This window comes from Rhopalosiphum maidis, chromosome 1 (genome assembly GCF_003676215.2).
Source record: "Rhopalosiphum maidis isolate BTI-1 chromosome 1, ASM367621v3, whole genome shotgun sequence".
Classification (NCBI taxonomy): Eukaryota; Metazoa; Arthropoda; class Insecta; order Hemiptera; family Aphididae; genus Rhopalosiphum; species Rhopalosiphum maidis.
This window is the reverse complement of record NC_040877.1, coordinates 90,198,051-90,217,902: the sequence shown is the minus strand read 5'-3', so window position 1 is coordinate 90,217,902 and position 19,852 is coordinate 90,198,051. Positions and strand designations below refer to the sequence as shown.

The following is a 19,852-nucleotide window of genomic DNA, read 5'->3' as shown; positions in this document are numbered from 1 at the left end:
TTGCAGACGCGGTTTATTATATTTTTTACTTTGATCCAATAAATATATTTAAAAACACCGCCAATAATAGGTTTGCTCGTAATAATACCTCGAAATTGAGTGTAACAATGAATACAAACGTTTTTGATCACGGAATAATAATAATATATGTAACGTATCTCTTGAAAGAGCGACTTCAACTGCGATGTACCCATGCCTAATGTGAAGAACAACTCTTCAAAAACCTGACAGCCTGCCATTAGAGTTATTGATCCTATACAAATTTTTTGACCCGCCGATTACCTAAGGCATCATTGAGAAACCAATTTAAACATAATTCCTATACTATATAGTATATATAGGAACTCGACATCGACATGGCGCCAGTGTCTTGTACATATATATTATATAGATTTTAGTAAAACTGGTAGGTACAATATAAAATATAAAATAAAAATTATACTTTTATTATAAATGTACCTGTGTATAATATTATATACCCGTAGTTTAAATTCGATGTGTATTACAAACTATTTAAGACAAGTATATTAGAAATATTATGATGTTTCATCAGCAGTCTTTAAATAATCAAATAATTGCGTTGTAAATAATGTGCATATATAAATAATGAACGAATGATTTGTATAATTATTATTATTTAGGTAATTAGTAATTATATATACATACTTATTATCCATATTATATTATATTATTATGTTTACGTTGAACTATAGAGGGTGTCTACTACTATTATGTTTATTATCGTCCTTCACCTGTCTGTTAAGTTATATATATATATTTACAATTAACATCGTCACGACCTGTCTAAATATTACAACTTTTATAACTAATATAGTAAATACAATAGTATAACTGACAGAAATACTACCAAGTTAAATACAATATTATCTTAGATTTTTTAGAAACACGTATAAGTATACAATAATAATTTTAATTTTAGTTTTGAGTAGGTATGTAAACGTAGATAAAAAAATATAAATTATAATCATTGTGACTCTATAAATATACAATAATGATTTTCCTAAACCATCATGTATATATTTATTATTAATTTAAAAACAATGATTGACGGGGACTAACCATACTACTATCATAGACTTATAAATATATATTTATATTATACACTGACAGTATAGGTATACTTTATATATATATTATTATATTGAACATAGTTTTATAACTAAATAGTAGATACTATATACTACAATTACATATTATTATTAAAGATAATCTAACGTTTTAATTTTAAATTCCAAAACCAAAATAACTTTTAGAAAATTCAATATAATATATATATCCATATAAATTTAAGTTCAAACGAGAGTAAATCGCCAATAGTTAATTAGTTTTTTTTAGTTATAAATTATAATAGTATATTCTTGTTTGGACTAGCAAAATGGTGGATCAATATTTTACGGCATACCATATACCTAAAATTATAGCGGTAACAATTTTTTTAATGATTTTAAACTATCAAAAAAATATATTTCTAAAAACGTTAATATTTTCCGAGAAATGTGTGTTTACTCAAAAAAGAATCACCTCGTACTGGCTCGTAGTGACTTATTAATTTCAAAACATGTTTTTTCTATTTGTATTTTAATTTTGTTTAGCTGACGGTTTCCTTTTTTTAATTTTGTAGCAATCTCTCAATCAAAATGCGTGTACTATTTGTTAAACCTAAGGCACTTCATTCCTATTTTAATCGTTTATAAAATATTCTGCAGTGCCACTAATCTCTAATTCTCTATACTATATAATATACTGTATAGCCCGTAGCTGCACGTTGCACCATTTCATGACGATTAATGACGAAATCAGATTACTCGTAAATTGGTTGACTGTCTACTGGTTTAGTAAAAACATTTGACGCGGATAAAAGCCGCCTGATACAAATCGTATTATAACTATCAATTAATATTTTTTCTATGTTTTAAACTTATTCGTACCGTATGACAATATAATTTTCACAATAACCGATAGCATATCTAGCAGGTGAACACAAACGCAGACTATGAAATGATACAACTATTTATAGTACCTATACTGTATACTTTATAGCCCGTATAAGCATATAAAATATGACGTATATTTACATATAATTTGCTGTAACTCAAAAACAAATTATTGTAAATTCTTGAAATTTTTACCAAATATTTATATTAGCGTTATTTACTTACGATTAAATTTTCAAAATATTTTAAATTTTCTTTAAGCTATTTATAGACAATTTAAAATCTCGATTTTTGTTTTTTTTTGTTTTTTGAAATGCCTATAAAAAATTTGGCAATCCAAAAAATCTTTAAAATTTAATACAAGGTTTGTTATAAATTGTACTTATCGTAGTAAAAAAAAATCGTTAGTACAATATTTGTTTATAAGCATTTTAAGTTCAAATGTTTATATATCAAAATCACGAAAATTTGCAAGGAAATTTGAAGTTAAAAATTCGTAAAATATTTTTAATTTATACCTAAGGTTAAAAAACCCAATTCAAGGTTATCCATAACTGATAAATCAACTCCGTTCAGAATCGTTTTTCGTATACAATGATACCTGTCATTGCATTCAAATTTAACATATCCATTATATAGCGACCTAATCTCTATCCCTACTATACAGCAGAGCAATACCCATTTGCCCACCCTTATTTATTTTTGACAATATTATACTACAATATAAATTTTAAATTTGATATAAACTTATAAATTAGTAATAAATGATAATTTTAGAAGGGCGATCACCCCATCACCCCTATCTATGGGCCGCCACTGCAGTACTTCTTCTTGCAACCAACAACCACGTATTATATTATTATATTTTATTACAATTCAAAAAAAAAAATGCGAAATTACAAATTGTGTGGTACTCGCAAGAGTGATTTTCGTTCGACGTCAAAAAAGACGAAATTCACGCGTAAAAAACGAGAACGTGTGACAAAATATAAACGTGATGGTGTTAACGAACGGTTAGTTAGCACGACACTGAACCCACTTTCATACTCTAGTAAAAGCTCAATTACTCAGAATATCTAAAGTAGAAAGAATTAAAACGTTTTAGGTATAGAGCACGAAACAGTGTATTTTACAATATAACAATATAACAGGTTAAACAAAACTAAGAGTAACCATTTTCTTATTCTATGGTACAACGGCTAGACAATAACATAATCAAGCTCAATAACATAATCGAGCTGGCACACGTGTCGTATCAATCACAGCATGAACTTCATAAATTCACATATAAGTGCTAAAAAAAAAACAATTGAGTGTTTAGTCAATACAACCAATGTGTTTGAAAGTTTTTAAGAGACATAATACTAAATAATAGACACGTTTGTGTAAGACGATTATAATTTAAATGACAACTATAAAACTACAAGCTCTAATTAAAATGTTTAGGAAACTTTAGAATATACATTTTTACGTAGATATCATATAACACATTTTTTTTCATAAAACATTTGTGTAAGAAATTAAAGAAATATGAACAAACAGGCTGTTTAAAATGGAACAACTGTCAACCAGAAGGCTATTCAGCAGGTTAGTAACGTAAGTTTGTAGATTTGTATATATGGTCTTTTTGGTAGATAGCATAGGACATGTGTGCCATCGAGCTATTATACTGTAAAATGTTTTGTTCTTTTATGGAAGTAATTTTCTATTTTTATTTGGGTACATATTTAGTGTATAAATTTATATTATGCAACTGTTTCCACAAACAACGTGGGCTGGTGTCGAGCCAGTGATACGGTCTTAGGTATTCCTAGAAAACACATTAATTAAAAATTGTCTTATTTTTCAATAAATCAGGACAAATAATTTGATTGTTCGGCTTAATGACATAGCCAATACAATTTTTAAAATAAAATAATAATCTACAAATTATAATTTTCATCATAGTTTACATAGGTATAATAATTCTCATAACAAAATGAACTCATACCTTATTGTGATCCAGTGAATATGATAGAATATCAGTTAATACTGCCAGGCCAGTTCTACCGACTCCTGTACTACAATGGACAAGAATCGGTAGATTACGATTTTGTCCCGTAGGTATTCCTTGGATTGTCTGCTCACGTAATGAATTCATTTCATTCAAGAAACATATTGACAAAACAAACATTCAATTACAGTTACAGATAAATGATTATTCTACTAGATTGAGAACACCATAAGCATGCAACCTTCATTGAGATAAAACACACAGTTTAATAGCCACAGCCTATAATGTAATAGCATCCGTTGCTACTTTAACCAATATATATTATGGGAATTATTCGTACTTTTTTTTTTAAATACATGTAATATTATGAACTATTCCCCATGATAAATTAAAAATTGTACAACTTGTAAAATTATGCTATCATACAAAGAATATATGTGTGTACATTTAATATCAAACACTTAAAAAAAACACTCAATCTTACACTTATTTAATTTACAATCAAATTAAATAAAGATGTTATCACTGTATCTCTACAGTGAACAGACTATGCATAAATATTTTCATAAAATATAAAAATAAGTCATATTTTATATCCAGTACATCGAATGAAATAACAATTAATAATAGATTATTAAATTTAATTATTTACATAAATAACAAGCCAAATAATTCTTATACTGATGCTTTACATCAGTGAATGGGACACAGTATAAAAAAATGGCTGTTTAACTGTGCAATTTTTTTTTTTTTGTAATGTTTTTGCTAACAGAGTTTAGTATATTTTTTTAATCCCGTATCTACGAATAAGTATCACTAACCAAGAAAATGTGAAACATCAGTAGAACAATCCTGCTCGACCCATTGATCATACCGAAAATGCCATACACTTCTTGATCGTCTAGATAAGTTGTGTTGGAGTTTTAATTTACAAGTAACACAATAACCAGTCTCTTGCGTAGATTGTAGACACACATAATACAAAAATTAAATTGATAGATTTAAGTTGTCCTCACGATAAGTATTGATAAATATTAAAAGTGAAAAAAATAATTTGTTTACCTCCCCAAATTGTATAGAATGATCAGCAACTGTTGGGAAGTAATAATTTCCATAATTTTTGTCTATAGTATTAATTTTGGGTAGGGACAAATCGAGGACAAGATGTACTCCAGCCTCCCATACCATTTGCCAAAAATGATTCACTGTACTAGGTAATGGGGTCTGTGTAGCTATATAAAATCTTTGTTCATTTCCCACTGATGCCTGATAACATCAAAATTCAAAATTTAAAAATTAATAATTTAATAAATAAATATTAAAAACACAAATTATTCTAACTTACAGTAATATAAAATGCATTCATATATCCTTATCGATTTTCTTTACTTGGTGATAGACGAACACGATTTTCTTCATAAGGCAGAATATCCTTGTATCTATATAAATATTTTTATCAATATATAGTTCAACAAAAATAAAATGAAATAAAATAAATACCTATTCCTTGAATTATTTTCTTGTACTAATGCCTGGGTTTACCGAACCTAACCTGGTTTAACTTTAGTTATTTTATCAAATTCATTAAATAATTGTGTATCTTCTAACTTATGTTATAAGATTTGGCATTAAAATTGTAAACAAATAATCAAGATTATTAATTATAATTGTAAAAATGTAAATTAACTATAACCTATACCATAGTGTCTTTAGAAATAGTTGAAGGTAAGGAAGTCGTGGAACAGAAGAGTGCCGTTTGTTAAATTCCTCCACACTTATGTCACCATTTCTGCTTAAAGTTTTACTTTTTACCTCGCCACTTAACAAACCTGCCACTTTTGGTGATTTTCACTCCTTCCTTCTTTTTTCAGTATTTCTCTACTACTACTTTGGTTTGAAGAATCTAAAAATTGTAATGGTAATTATTATTAATAATAATAATAATAAGTAAATGTCTATTAAATTTACTTAAATATACTATTTTCTATGATAATTTAAAACATAATTAACAATATATTTACCAAAAGACTGCTCTGCTGAATGAATAATTGTTGTTGAAATTACTTGTGATGAATTATTAGAACTACTGCTCACATCTAAAGTATTGTTTTTCATTGGTAAAACTTCATTTTGTGTTTTTTCTACAGTAATTTCTTTCCTTACAGGCTGCACTTGTTGAAGCACCTTACTAATCGGTGCTTTGGTCTCTGAAGATAATTGTGCATTAGATGTACGGCTGCGGATATCTTTAGAATTCCTAGGCAATGGTACATTTTCATAAACGGGTTCGGTGCATTTACCTAGAACTATTAAATGATTAACTTATTAGACATTTTTCATCATGCTAATGAAGTTAAGAGTTTCTAATAAACAAATTGTATTATTAACTAAAAATCAATTTCAATAATTTCAATCTCTGGTAAATATCATACATAAAGTACAGTAAAGCGTGGATTATCCGCATTAATAGTGACCTAGGGGGAGGGGTACGGATAATTTATTTGTACAGATAATTAACTAAGCATTAAAAATAAAGTTAAAAACTAATTTACCGTGTGTATAACACTATAACGTACCTATAATATGATATAAAAGCCATTGAAGATAATAAAATAATCTTGCATTTTATAATAATATTATAATATACACGATAAAATGGACATAAAAAATGATAAAACTGAATTAAATTAAACAAAAAATAAATTTGTACAACAATTTTATGAGATGGATAATTGATGTGCGGTTAATCGATCCGATCCTTTACTATAATTTTATTAGTACCATAATCATTGGAATCTATGACTTAATTGAAAACTTTGAAGGTTAAAAATACAGACTGACCCAAAAGTTTTTTATCACCCTAAGTGCGTACATGTGAGACTATGATATTAGTTTATTCAAATAAGCTATTTAAAACTATTTAAAAAAAAATAAATATTAATTTTATGCCAAGGGTAGAAACTTACAGAGGTTAAAACGATTTTTGCATATTTTTATAAACCATTACCTACATTTTTTTTATAAAATATTCGAATTAAACCCCGATAGTACTAGTATACTTTAATAAATATTATTTACAAGATATTTTTTCACAATCTTTTTTTTTTTTGGTTCTTCCATCTTGCTAGAGGAAAACAATTTGTTTTTTGCAGCCATTTTATACGACAATTCTAGATAACCTAATGTTAGCATGATTTACGATTTCAGAAAATATAAGAAAATGTTTACCATTAATAGGTTAGGTTCGGTTGGTTATTTTATAAGCAACACGTTCATTGTTTACAATTTCCGTTATCGAATGGCCAGTATGGGTGATTATAGCCAGAGTATTTTTACTACAATATAATATAAAAATATAATACAATGAAACCTCTGAATAGCGGACACTCATCCGTTAAGTATTTAGAGTGTCCTGTATTTAGAGGTTTTTCTATACATAATGTGTATAACCTAAACAATTGATGTTGAAGACCACTGATATAGGGTAATAATAGACTATTCACGACATATTAAGACGATTAAGTGCTAACTATTCAATAATCAATGCACAATAAAAGAATATTTTAAGTATACAAATATTACTAAGTGCTTAAGGCATAAAATATATTACGTTATAACATTACGCTAAGTGATGATAATAATTTTGAAAATTAATTCCCGTAGATATTATTAAATATAAGCTATGTTAAAGTTAAAAATAGGATTCAAAATTATAAAAAGAATTTTATCTAAAATTGTGTACAATACCGCTCGACACCGACTTTAATTTACTATTTCATATTACAAATATTTTAGTAAAAATAATATCAGGTCAGTGTGTGGTGCCCTTAAATCCGTGGCTATGTTGGCTGCACCCTACACCGCTTACGCCTTAATTCGGGTCTGCATCCACTAACAACACTTCTGTAATATACATTTTGTATATTTATATGTATTTAAAATTTTAATTAAGCAATACATAATAAAATGTCATTCATTACTGGAATCTGTAACTTTTTTTCATATGTGATTTAAACGCATAAACGCATATATTGGCTAAAATTATTTGATATTGAGCTAATCAATTTTTTTAGATTTATATATTTATTTAGATAAGTAACTATATATCTAATACATTTAAATATATTTTTTTAAATAAAATAAATTGTTTTTATTTCAGATGTGATGGTCGATGAACTCTTTATGGTTCAGGATTCGGAGATCACTAGAGTATATAGCTGTCGGTTCGTCAACCACCATCCTCAAGACACGACCCTATCCATCTTTATCGAGATTGGATTCTGTAACTTTTTTTCATACATGATTTAAACTAGTGGTTCTTAACCTCTTTCGAATGACGGATCACTTGAAATTTTGTAAGATTTTAGCAGAACACCGGTTAAGAACTACTGATACCTATACCTTAGGGCCTCACTCTGCAGGAGCTAATATGATTAATATACCATCATTTGAAAAACCGTTTTGCCTGAACGTCATCGCGATAATTTTATATATCGGTCAATAAAAGACGTTGCAATATTCCGTACAAGGACCATTGAATACTGTGCGTTTATGTAAACTTTGGTTCGGCGCCCGCAATGCGGCCCACGGTAGTGGCGCGTGGGCCGCCGTGTGGCTCACGAGTGGCGGAGTTTCTATAGAAACCGACAATTTCAAACGATATAAGTACGTCGATGTTGCCGTGAGCGACCTCGCCGGTCGTTGGTGTATAGGTATACTGTCTTGTATACAATAAAAAAGTCGGACGGCATATTATACACCTACCCTATTATACTGCTGCGACACCTACGTATATGATAACATATAGTTTTGGTGCTGAATACCGATTTCAATTTTCAAACGACGCCGCGGTCACTATGCGCAGCCCTCATCGTACACGCGATGACCGGCCGGTAGTCGTTTCCGTATTTTGCCGATTGCCAAACGCATAATAATATAAAATATAATCATGGTAAATAATACGATTTAAGTGTCTAATCTTTTACGCGTAAACAAAAAAAGGTTGTCTAGACCTTTAAGTAAAATAATATTTATACATAAATTTTGTTATAGTGCTGTATCATAAAGGAAAGTAGACTTACTCGAGCGCGCGCATAGAGCGGTTTATTGTAGTGCAGTATGTTGTACATTTAAAGATTTAAATGTATAGCCTTCTCTAAAATTAAATCAAATTTCCGACCATGATTACGGCTGATTTAACCATTCAATAGACATATTAAGAAATGGACTGCACATTGAGAGAGGAAACCATTTTGACCGTTGAGAAGAGACATAGACTACAAATTACTCCGAATATGGGAAAAAAGGTAGCAATACAAACATATATACATACATTTCTTAATATGTTTATAGTTAAAATAAAACACTAACTTTTCTCAAGGATATTATAGCAATAACTAACCTAACTTGACCTTTTTTTAAATATACTGCAGCGCAGATGATAGTTTTCGTTATAATATTATATGTACAGCACATCAGGTACTTATAAAATATACAACAATATAGAATGTACTTATAAACTCATGATTTTTACCAATTAGTATATGGATTGACAGAAATCTCATATTTTGTCTAGCCCGCACTGAAAGTTCAACTATATCGGCGTTGCACTCGAAGCGATAGTGAATATATAGTTGCGTGCAGTGTCCTGTATGAAAATCCTACTCGTAGTTGGCAGCAAATCGGACGAATATCATCGTAGTAAGGACCAACAGCGTGATCAAAATAGAAATGACTGGACTCACCGGAGTCAACGCGTAACTGGATACCTTTGGACATTGCAGCGTAATCCTCCCGAACAGTGAGTGATTCTGCGGTTCGCACTCCGACGACAACTGATGTTTCGGGACATAGCGAGTCATGTTTTTAACGGCCTTGTCCGCTTCGTTCATAACTCTTTCATTGATTTGGGATGCCATTTTGCTGTCCGGAAATGTGCAGTTGCGTCCACACTGTACACGCAGTAACGTCATTTGTGGAGGGGTATTTGCCTCTCCTTGTCAGTAGCGGGCCGCAGTATGTGCTAATTTTGGACCGCAAACCCGCAAACATGATTCATGATGTTCATGTCATTGCTAAATAAAATTTAACCATGATTCGAGGCTCGTGCTAATACATAAAATATTATAGGGTATCTGTATGACTGTATCCTTATTAGTTTATTAGTTACAGCCGTGGAGAAGGAAACAGCTTCACTAATAGATTTAAATCAAGCTGTTTGGAGCTATAAAAACTAGAATATACTCTGTTATTGCCTAGAATCTAAGCAACTCTTGAAAAACATATAATAGATAATATTGAGTATTCCTCTACATATTATATATTTATAATTTAGTTATTGTTATCTCTGAAAAAAAAATGTGTTATTTATGCATAGAGTATAACCACGGTTATATGTATAAAATTATGACAAATTATTAAGGCTATTTGTATTGAGATAAAAATGTGATAGTAATGTAATTGTTAGCAAGTGGTTTTTTTTTTTTATTATTATTATAGGCCGGTCAAAACTTTTGCCCCCCCCCCCTTCTCAAAAACAAAAATAACGCCACTGTGTACACGGCGTTTTGGAATTTAAATTACAAATTAACTTATTTAGAATATCATCAGTCAACCGTCGTTACAGACAATTTCGAAAATCACCAAGACGACGAGTAAAATTCGTTTATTACAAGCCAGCTAGTACCAAACACTATTATTATTTATCGAAAAAATAATATAATTATTATTTATTAAACATCATAATTATTTATTATAGTAATTTGGTATAGTATTACTTTTCATATAAATCTCGAAATACTTGATAAAGTATAATATCATAATAATGGTACCTACATTGGTACTAATTTTTATTTTTATTATATAATATTATGCTTTATGCTAATAGAATTATTATTAGCTTAAATTTTTACATTATTATAAGATAATATGTAATTAAATATCTAACTGTATGTGTTATACTATTATCATATTCGTAATATGAATACCTAAAACCATATTAAGTAAATAAGTCTGTCATAATTTAAATTTTCTCTCCAAATTTATAGACTAATTATACGGCCGGATTCATTTATGGGTTCTATTTCTTGTGCAAATTGATAATATGCGTTCTGACTGCAATCAACAATATGTGACTATACCACATAATATTATACAATTTGCGATCCTGCGATGATCACAATACGCGTAAAAATTGACGGTAGCCGCACATCGGATTCGTTTATTTAGAAATAGAGTTTTACCGGGGAAACGAAGATAATAACGTCGTCGTCTGGTCGGCACATACTTACAGATAGGTACACGCGCGTGATCATCGTATGAGACTATGCCTAAACGATTTTCGAGTAAGTAATTTCAAATCCGTCATTGCGATTATAATACTATATTATAGCGACTTTGCGTAGGCACCTGAACACTGCATTATTAACGGTATATATAAGATATAACAATTAATGTTATAAGTTTATAACTATGCATATAAAATGGTTTAAAATGTTGTAGTTCTATTATTTTTTTCTTAAGATATTTTATTTCACTTTAACTGTTTACAGAAAAAACAGGAATAACATAACATAGTTTGTCTTAAAAAGTTATTATGATAAAAATTGTTTAGTCAGCATAAATTAAATCTTAATCGGAAAATATTTTATCTCGTCCTCCCTCCCCCATCATGAAAACATTTTAACATTTTAAACCATAGACATATAATATTATACGTCTATGTTTTAAACGCAAGTCCTGTGTTACCTAACCTAACTTAACCTTATTATAACGTATTACCAGTCGATTTTAGTGAATATATTTTTACACATTTATAAAAAAAATAATACCTAATTAAATTAACGCACAATTTAACTATTGAAGCATATTATGACAAATATGAATGTTTAAGAAATAATGCCGTATAAAAAAATATTATTATTGGAAAACCTTGATAAAAAACAAATTAAAATGACAAAACATTAAAAAAATGTAAAAGTAAACACCATCGAAGTATAAATATTTCTTATTACTTTTTAGTCTATAGTAAACACTATACTTGCAGTGACATCTATCCGCTCCACCATTACCGTCGAAAAAGCCCATTGATCACCGTATTTAATTCACTCTATATATTAGATTATATTTCAATAGACGCTGGCAGGTATAGTTTAAATAGGCCTTAGGTATAAATGCGTCTAAGTCCTTGGAATATTAGGTCTGGCAAGTCGTGTTTTAAACGTATGCTTAGGATCAGATGTAGTGATACACTGTATAATATGACCACTTTTTTTAAGCAATTCTGACTACTTTCAGGACTCTGAGAAAGTAAATAATTAATAAATAATGGATTCAAAATATATTTAAATTATAAATGTATATTTTACAAACATAAACTTTCAACCATAGTCCCTAATCATGAATATTATTTTCTTTAGGCTCTAAAAGTATCCAATGCTCCATTATGTAATCGTGTACAAGCAAAATACAAACAAATAATTTACATACTATTTTTTTTTAAGTTAATTATTTACATTTAGGAATTATTAAATTATGTTTTAAAAATTCTACTTTGGGAGCTGTAAGTCTTGATGTAACAAAAAAAAATTGAGTCAGGGAAGAATAATAGAATAATTAAATGACTAAATATTGACAGTGCCGTGTCTAACGGGTGGCAAAGGGGGCAATTGCCCCCGGTGTCATAATTTTTATATGTTAAGAATGGTGTCAACTATTTTTAGTACCAATAACCTATTATTAAAACAATTTATTTTGCCCCCAGCGTCTTTAACTCTTAATCTGGCGCTGAATATTGATCATAAAAATGTATGAAGACTTTTCTATAATAGACAATACAAGAAAAAGGTTAGAAAAAGATAGTTTATGATAAATTTATTGCTGATGTAAACATTGTAAACTTGCTTGGCATTATTTATTTATGTTGGATACTTCATATTTTTTAACTCTTAGGAAAAATGTAAAATTCATTACTTTGGGTATGTTCATTTTATCAACGAAATCAATACATTATTGTTATTAGTTGTTTACATTTGTAACTGATATAGTTAAAATAGCTCTAATATACTTTTTTAGAATAGCGTATAAATTGTTTGTAGATCTAGTTATTAATTTTGTACACAACTTACTGGGGAAAATGAACTAGTGTTGCATTTACTAAAAACATGAGTGGACATAGAAAACTATTAATTAACTTTTCAAAATTAATAACATTTCCTCAAATATGAAAAAGTATTACATTTTTATATTACTTTTAGTAAATACTAAATTTTGATACAAAATTAATAAAACCAACTTTGGTTGAGTTTTTAGTACATCAAAATCATTTAGATATATTTTTATTTATTTATTTTTTTTTTTTTATAAAAATTTAACTATGTATTATATAAGAATGTGCAAGCAGCTGTTTTACTTTATTAATAATATTATGTTTAATATGCAGTGGTGGTATTGGGAATTAATGGTGAGTGTACCAGCCACAAATTTAATTTTAATGTGTGTTTTGCTGAGAGCATCCAAACTTCCCGAGACACATGGTTCTAGTGATCTTCCAAATTGATTGGCACATAATTATCAAGTATTAAATAATGTAATAAATAATAATTAACACAGTTTTATTTATATTTCTAATTTTATAAGCTTACAGATGTAATTATTATAATAATAAAAATAACACAATATATTTAATTATTACGTATATTTTAATTTCAAACACTTCAATTTAGACAAATACAAATCTCAGTTTAAAATTATCCTAGAAATTGTCTATCATTATTTGTTAATAACTTAAAATTTAATTAATAATTATAATAGAATAAAGCAAACTTTCAATTAATCTTGAAAGTAAAATCCAATTATGGTATAATACTTAATATGAATAAAATGAGATTCATCAATTAAAGTTAAACAGCACATTATGTAATAAGCATAATTATGAAAATCTAGCTTTAAATTCCTCGAGATTCAGTACTGGTCCAAATTCGTTTGAAGGATCCATTGATATAAAATTATCCAAATTGTTAACTTTTTCTGGAATGAACAAGACACAAAAATATAAATATGTTAAAATTAAATTTTAAATCATATAGGTAGATTATGTTTTAATAATTTGTATAATAGCCAATAGGGTTTAAAAGAACTCTACTTTTACTAACATTAAACAAGACTAGCTAAAATTATTTGTTTTCATGATAAAAAAAAAAGCTTATGTGGTATAATTAAACATAAAATAACAGTTTTGATACTTTTAGAAAAATGTATTATTTTTACTTAATTTGGAATATATGTATTAAGTAGTACAAATTAATTATTGGCAATAGATCAAATGTTAAATTATTATTGATGTATAGGTTCACCATGTCATTCATTGCATTATAATTTGGTCAACGTTACAATCAAATTATTCATGTTAACATACATTTAAGTCATAAATCAATATTTTTATTTATTTATTTTTAAATCTATTACTTTACATTACATAAAAACAAGTATACCGATACAAACATGAACATCAGAAATCGTGTTTAAGAATAATTTATAACTGTATAACTTATTATAAACTTGGTCTAGATTTAAAAATTTAAATATCCATTTTAAAATAGTCATTGCAAAGTTAGCGTTCACATATTAGATACAATTTATTTCACAGTATCCAATTGCATACAAGCTACTAAAACAAAAAATTATTTTTTAGCTGCTACTAATATACAACAGGATGACACTCATCGAATAAGTCTTATATTAAATGGATCATCCTATGTATATAAATTATCTTATATTTTTAATTTTCAATTCAAACAATGATAATTAATTGTAATAAATAAGATTATATTTATACCTTTGTTTAAAATTGGAGGATATGGAGGTGGTGGTGACATCCAACGACCATCTTCTATCATGTGGTTTCTGTCAGATGAAAATTGAGACACATATACATCACCATCAACGACTTTAAAATAACTAAATATAAAAATAATAATTGTAATTTATGTCTAAATATGTTTATTAAATTAGATATACCGCTTGGAATAAGATTCCTTAAATTCCTCTCTTATAGCTTCCTTAGCATATTGTGCAAAAGGAACAGGGAATGGCAATCTAGTGTCCATATCAAAAACCAAAGTTTTATCAAGATGCTGAACAATCAAAAACACATGGTAATCCTATTCATCCGTTATTCAATTAAAAAAAAACCAGATATTAATAATATTTAGTAAAAGTAAATAATAATAATTTTATCATTTTTATACCCAAAATACAAGTCCTTCAGTATGGCTACAGTTTTGATTCCACAAGTGTACGCATTTAGTATAGTTGGAGATAAAAATAACGTAACATTTCATGTCTGGTGTGTCTTTGTTTAATTCTAGTATCTGTTTTGCTAATTGCCAAATATTTTCTTCGCTGCAAAAAAAAAAAAAAAATAGGTTTTGATTTGTCATGTAAAACAATAGCATTGATCGATTCAGTTCAAATTATTTTTGCAGTGACCATAATATAAACAATAAAGAAATATTTAGGGCATTTTTCACCCAGATTTGTAGTCCTTTTCTTACAAATACATAAGATAGCCAATTTGCATAAGGCAGTTCACTTTTAGCTTTGATATTTAATCACAATAAAGTAACTGATTTATTATCAAACCCAAAAGGCTAAAGGTACCAATATTGTTCGTGGTTTGTAATAGGTGATATTTTTCAACATTTTAATTTTGTAGTTGGTTATATATAAATGTATAATACACTAAAATTTTAAAATGCTCATAATTCGCTTAAAATTTAAATATGAAAAAAAAACAAACACCTCCAACAGACCATGTTGTTACCTTTGTTTGATAATAGAATTCCCTCCAACAATAAAATTAACGAGCTAAACGTGACTTACTGAAATTAAATTTGTAAGATGGAGAAAACAAATGGTAGGCAAGATGTGTTCTTAATAATAAAATATTTAAAAGCAAACTAAACAATTTTTTGACACGATCGATTTGGACTGTTAAGACATGCAAAGGATCAGTTCATGATGCATAAGCAATCTGTATAGTGGTCTATCGTCGGCCATTATGAACTTAGAATACACATGTCATGTAGTATACGGAGAATGGAGATACATACCAGTAGCATGCTGTGTACATGCATTCGGATTTCTGAGGGATTACCAAACTCGACGACTGTTCCGAACTCATCTCTCAGCCGTTCGGATTCCGCTGTCGATAAACGGTCGTCAAGTAGGTAGGATCGAAGGCAGCGGAGACTTAAATATAATATTTTCTAATTCTCTAAGGATACAAACGTCATTACATCAATACTCAATAATAACCAGATGCTGAGACTCAACTTAGTTCAATTGTGCGTCGTCATCGTCATCGAACTCGGTAATCTCAATATAATACCTCCATAAATGGTATATGGTTTCGTGTAGATGAACCACGGTTGTATTCACTTAGGCCATGTGGTTGAAATTTGAAAACATACAATTTATTGCTTCCCTTTTTTTATTATGTTGTTATTGAATGATTTAAATGTAGTTATTAATAACAAGTTAAACATTATTATTTAATTTTAGCTTGGTGAATAACAAAAAAATTCTAAACACTGATCATACGGTTCTAACAGTTCTACACAGAACGTAGTGATAGTACGTCCTGTCCTTTAAGGGTTTGACCACAGAATGGTTTGACGTTGTTTAGCTTAACAACTGATAATATGCGTATGATAACATTAACATTTACCTATAAACATTGAAACATTAGTAAATTGTTTATGTTTGTGCATTTACTAATAACCACGATCGTATGTTACAATGTACTCAATACATTAAATGAAGGTAAAAAGATTTTTTAGAAGATGTTAGATTGCCAAAAATCTAAATTAGAGACTCACACTCGCCCACCCGCAACAATACAACAAACCTACCAAACTTGTGTTCAATAAAACCAATTTTGTGTTATTAGCTTTTATATTAATGAATTGAGCTATTAAAGTAAAAACAAGGAAATTATTTAGGATACTTCGTGAGCTTTTATTGATATTTTAATTTTAAAATTGTATTTTTTACTTAGATATTATTGGCGGCGTTATGGAAGTAATGCGAAAATAATCCCCGCTGCGCCATCGGTTCAAAACTAAAAAAAAAAAGTATAACTAATTTTTAAACATCAATAGAATCATATGGGCATTAATATGCCCTATGGTCTAGATAGAATCGGAGAAAAAAACTACAAATTTGTATAATTTTATAATGTTAGTTTGTGTTATACATTAGTTCTAAATGTTCTAACTTTTCAATTACAAATTTAGACCAATAACCCAACTGAGTAGATTTCCTACAGATTACTCGTAACTACTTATTTTATAAAATTTTGAATAAATGAAATATAGAACTTATAAATCAAAAAAAATGGTAAAAGTATAATAAAACAAATTAACTAGATTTTTTTCATTAAATTTCACATTGTTTATATTAAAAAGTAGGTACCTAAGTCAAATAAAAATTTGGTCAGTTAATTAAATAAAGTAAAAAAATAACATTGGTATAAATTAGGTTAGTCGAATAACTTGGAGAACATTTATTTAATTGAGAATTGAGATACCACATCAGCATAATATATCTGAAACGTTCAAATGTATTAATTTAAGAACACTACTGTCTGTAATTTTACTTATGATTTTCGTAACTTCAATTTTTGCTTTTTTTCAGTTGGATGCTCTTGTATAACTTTTACTTTTGAGTTGATCAGTTTTAAATATTGAAGTATGAAGAATGTATGAACATGTTTAAAAAACTATTTTTATTACAACTCCATGTATAGGTAATAGTTTTTTTACTGTGTTTCAAAACTGAAGACATACCTATAAGGCTATAACCATTAAACGTTATTTTAGATTCTGAACGAAATATTACAATGATGTATGTTTTTTTTGTGTCTGTCATCACTTCAGCCCTTCTTTGAAAAGGAAAATTCATCTAGTTTGGGGGTCAAAAGTAAAAAAAATCCAGTAGTTTCAAAAGCGTTTGAAAAACCCCCAAAAAAGTAACGAAAAAACTGGAATTTTTACGCATAATCAATTTTTAACAAAATCGATTTTTTTTATTTTACTGTAACTCAAAAACGGATCATTGTAAATACTTGAAATTTTCACCAAATGTTTATATTAACGTTATCTATTTACGATTAATTTTCCAAAATATTTTTAATGTAATTTGGTAATGCAGAAAATCTTAAAAATTTAATACAAGGTTAAAAATTGTTAGTCACAATTTCTGTTTATAAGCATTTAAAGTTCAAATGTTTACGAAATATATCAAAATCGTGAAAATTTGCAAGGAATTTTGAAGTTGAAAATTCGTAAAATGTTTGTGATTTATACCTAAGGTTAAAAAACCAAATTTAAGATTATCCATAAATTTTCCTTCAAATAGGTAACTGTAAAAAAAAATTCTAACGTCAATATAGAAAAAAATTTATGAGCGTATGAAATGAAAATTTTTTTCGAAATCATGTAAAATAATGATATATTACAATTTATCGGGGTGATACCAAACAAGTACCCCAGATTTTTCGGAGCAATAAACAGCAACAGCAACGTTGATCATTACATTTTTTATGAAATCGCGTAAAATAACGATATATTACAATTTAAATTTAGGTAATAATATAATATATCCTACTAATTATCCTAAACTAACAAATTAACTCCGTTCAGAATCGTTTTTCGTATACAAATATACAATGATACCTGTCATTGCATTCAAATTTAACACATCCATTATAGTGACCTACTCTCCATCTCTACTCAACAGCAGAGCGATACCCATTTGTCCATCCTTTTTTTCCTTTATTTTATGGAAAGCCTGGAATGAGGATTAAATTTAATTGATCATATGGGTATAGGTAATTGGTTGGCTGTATTTTACAGCTGTTATTCTGTTAATCATTTTCAATGCACCGTAACTTATGCATGCATCGTAGCTATAGGCCATTTTACAATATAAAATAATTGTACCCGCATACAAGGTTTTTTTTAACATTCTAACTCCGTACATAATATTGTTTTATTATTTATTGCTAAAATACAAAATACAGTATATATTATTAAAGTTAAATAAAAATAATATTAGGTAGGTATTAAGAAATACCGGAAACAGCATAATCTAAACGATATATCATATCAGTATCAATCACTAACATTTATATCAATTATTTTAAATCTAGGTAGTAATAACTAAAAACTAATGAGGTATTTAATAAAAATAATAATAATGAATCATACAAAAAACATCGTTGTTGTCGGTATAAAATTAAATATAATACAATTGTACATTTGTAATGTAAATTAAAATTAAATATTATTAAATGAAGCTAAACTTTTTACAAAATTATTTCTATCAATTTGGTTGTTGTTATACATATAATTATACATTTTTATTTATAAATTGCATATTCATTTTTTATTGATTTCTATAATATAATTAACCTAGTATATTACTTTCATTATCATATAGCAGAATTCATAGACTATAGCTAATACATTTTAATAAAAGATTCAATAATTGGATATGCTGATGTAAATAAATCACCAAATTTGATGTAAAAAGACTCACAGTTGTTTGTTGTTGTCTCCAATGTTGCTTTTTTTTTGCCCAAATATTGGGTGGAAATGTTGCATCGCTTGTTACTAAATACTTGGAATATTTATAATTATTTTTCACTAACAGCACATTTTTCCGTTGACTGTATACAATAACACTTATCTCACTTTCCAGTTGCCATATTTAAATAAAACTCATAATTAAATAAATTTGTAATAACTTAATAATTATTATTATTTAGAAATGACGATAGTTAGAGAACTGATACGTGATCACTACCTATCGATTCATTGAGTCACAAAGACATGGCAAATTA

The 19,852-nt window shown here is 28.0% G+C and overlaps 2 protein-coding genes across 4 annotated transcripts; both read right to left on the bottom strand.

Annotated features, from left to right (window-relative positions):
• Nucleotides 1-3,939: 3,939 nt before the first annotated feature.
• LOC113552670 (receptor-type tyrosine-protein phosphatase N2-like) lies at nucleotides 3,940-9,726 on the bottom strand. The gene is made up of 5 exons (XM_026955516.1): nucleotides 9,693-9,726; nucleotides 5,970-6,248; nucleotides 5,778-5,851; nucleotides 5,011-5,214; nucleotides 3,940-4,074 (listed from the first exon to the last, which is right to left on the bottom strand). Exons 1-5 carry the CDS (start codon nucleotides 9,724-9,726, stop codon nucleotides 3,940-3,942), a joined length of 726 nt encoding a protein of 241 aa, XP_026811317.1.
• A 3,956-nt stretch (nucleotides 9,727-13,682) lies between these two features.
• On the bottom strand, nucleotides 13,683-19,761 carry LOC113553362 (protein N-terminal glutamine amidohydrolase). Of its 3 annotated transcripts, XM_026956665.2 has the most exons (6): nucleotides 16,282-16,578; nucleotides 16,059-16,222; nucleotides 15,195-15,348; nucleotides 14,965-15,107; nucleotides 14,783-14,904; nucleotides 13,690-13,974 (listed from the first exon to the last, which is right to left on the bottom strand). In XM_026956665.2, the coding sequence occupies exons 2-6, from the start codon at nucleotides 16,127-16,129 to the stop codon at nucleotides 13,877-13,879; spliced, it is 588 nt and encodes a 195-aa protein (XP_026812466.1). In that variant the 5' UTR covers nucleotides 16,130-16,222; nucleotides 16,282-16,578; the 3' UTR covers nucleotides 13,690-13,876. The 3 variants fall into 3 exon arrangements, with proteins under 3 accessions (XP_026812468.1, XP_026812466.1, XP_026812465.1); XM_026956667.2 differs by lacking the exons at nucleotides 16,059-16,222; nucleotides 16,282-16,578 and adding an exon at nucleotides 19,549-19,761 and having other exon boundaries at nucleotides 13,683-13,974; XM_026956664.2 differs by having other exon boundaries at nucleotides 16,059-16,577.
• Nucleotides 19,762-19,852: the final 91 nt, after the last annotated feature.

What these genes read in the sequence shown, in the direction of transcription:
- LOC113552670 (XM_026955516.1), bottom strand. Translation starts at nt 9,726, where the DNA reads ATGTCCAAAGGTATCCAGTTACGCGTTGACTCCG. An exon ending in CCAGTTACGCGTTGACTCCG is followed by an intron (nt 6,249 to 9,692) that starts GTGAGTCCAGTC and finishes TAATAGTTCTAG; the next exon opens with GTAAATGCACCGAACCCGTT. An exon ending in AAAATCACCAAAAGTGGCAG is followed by an intron (nt 5,215 to 5,777) that starts GTTTGTTAAGTG and finishes TGATGTTATCAG; the next exon opens with GCATCAGTGGGAAATGAACA.
- LOC113553362 (XM_026956665.2), bottom strand. Translation starts at nt 16,129, where the DNA reads ATGAGTTCGGAACAGTCGTCGAGTTTGGTAATCCCTCAGAAATCCGAA. An exon ending in CTGAAGGACTTGTATTTTGG is followed by an intron (nt 15,108 to 15,194) that starts GTATAAAAATGA and finishes ACGGATGAATAG; the next exon opens with GATTACCATGTGTTTTTGAT. An exon ending in AAGGAATCTTATTCCAAGCG is followed by an intron (nt 14,905 to 14,964) that starts GTATATCTAATT and finishes TTTTATATTTAG; the next exon opens with TTATTTTAAAGTCGTTGATG.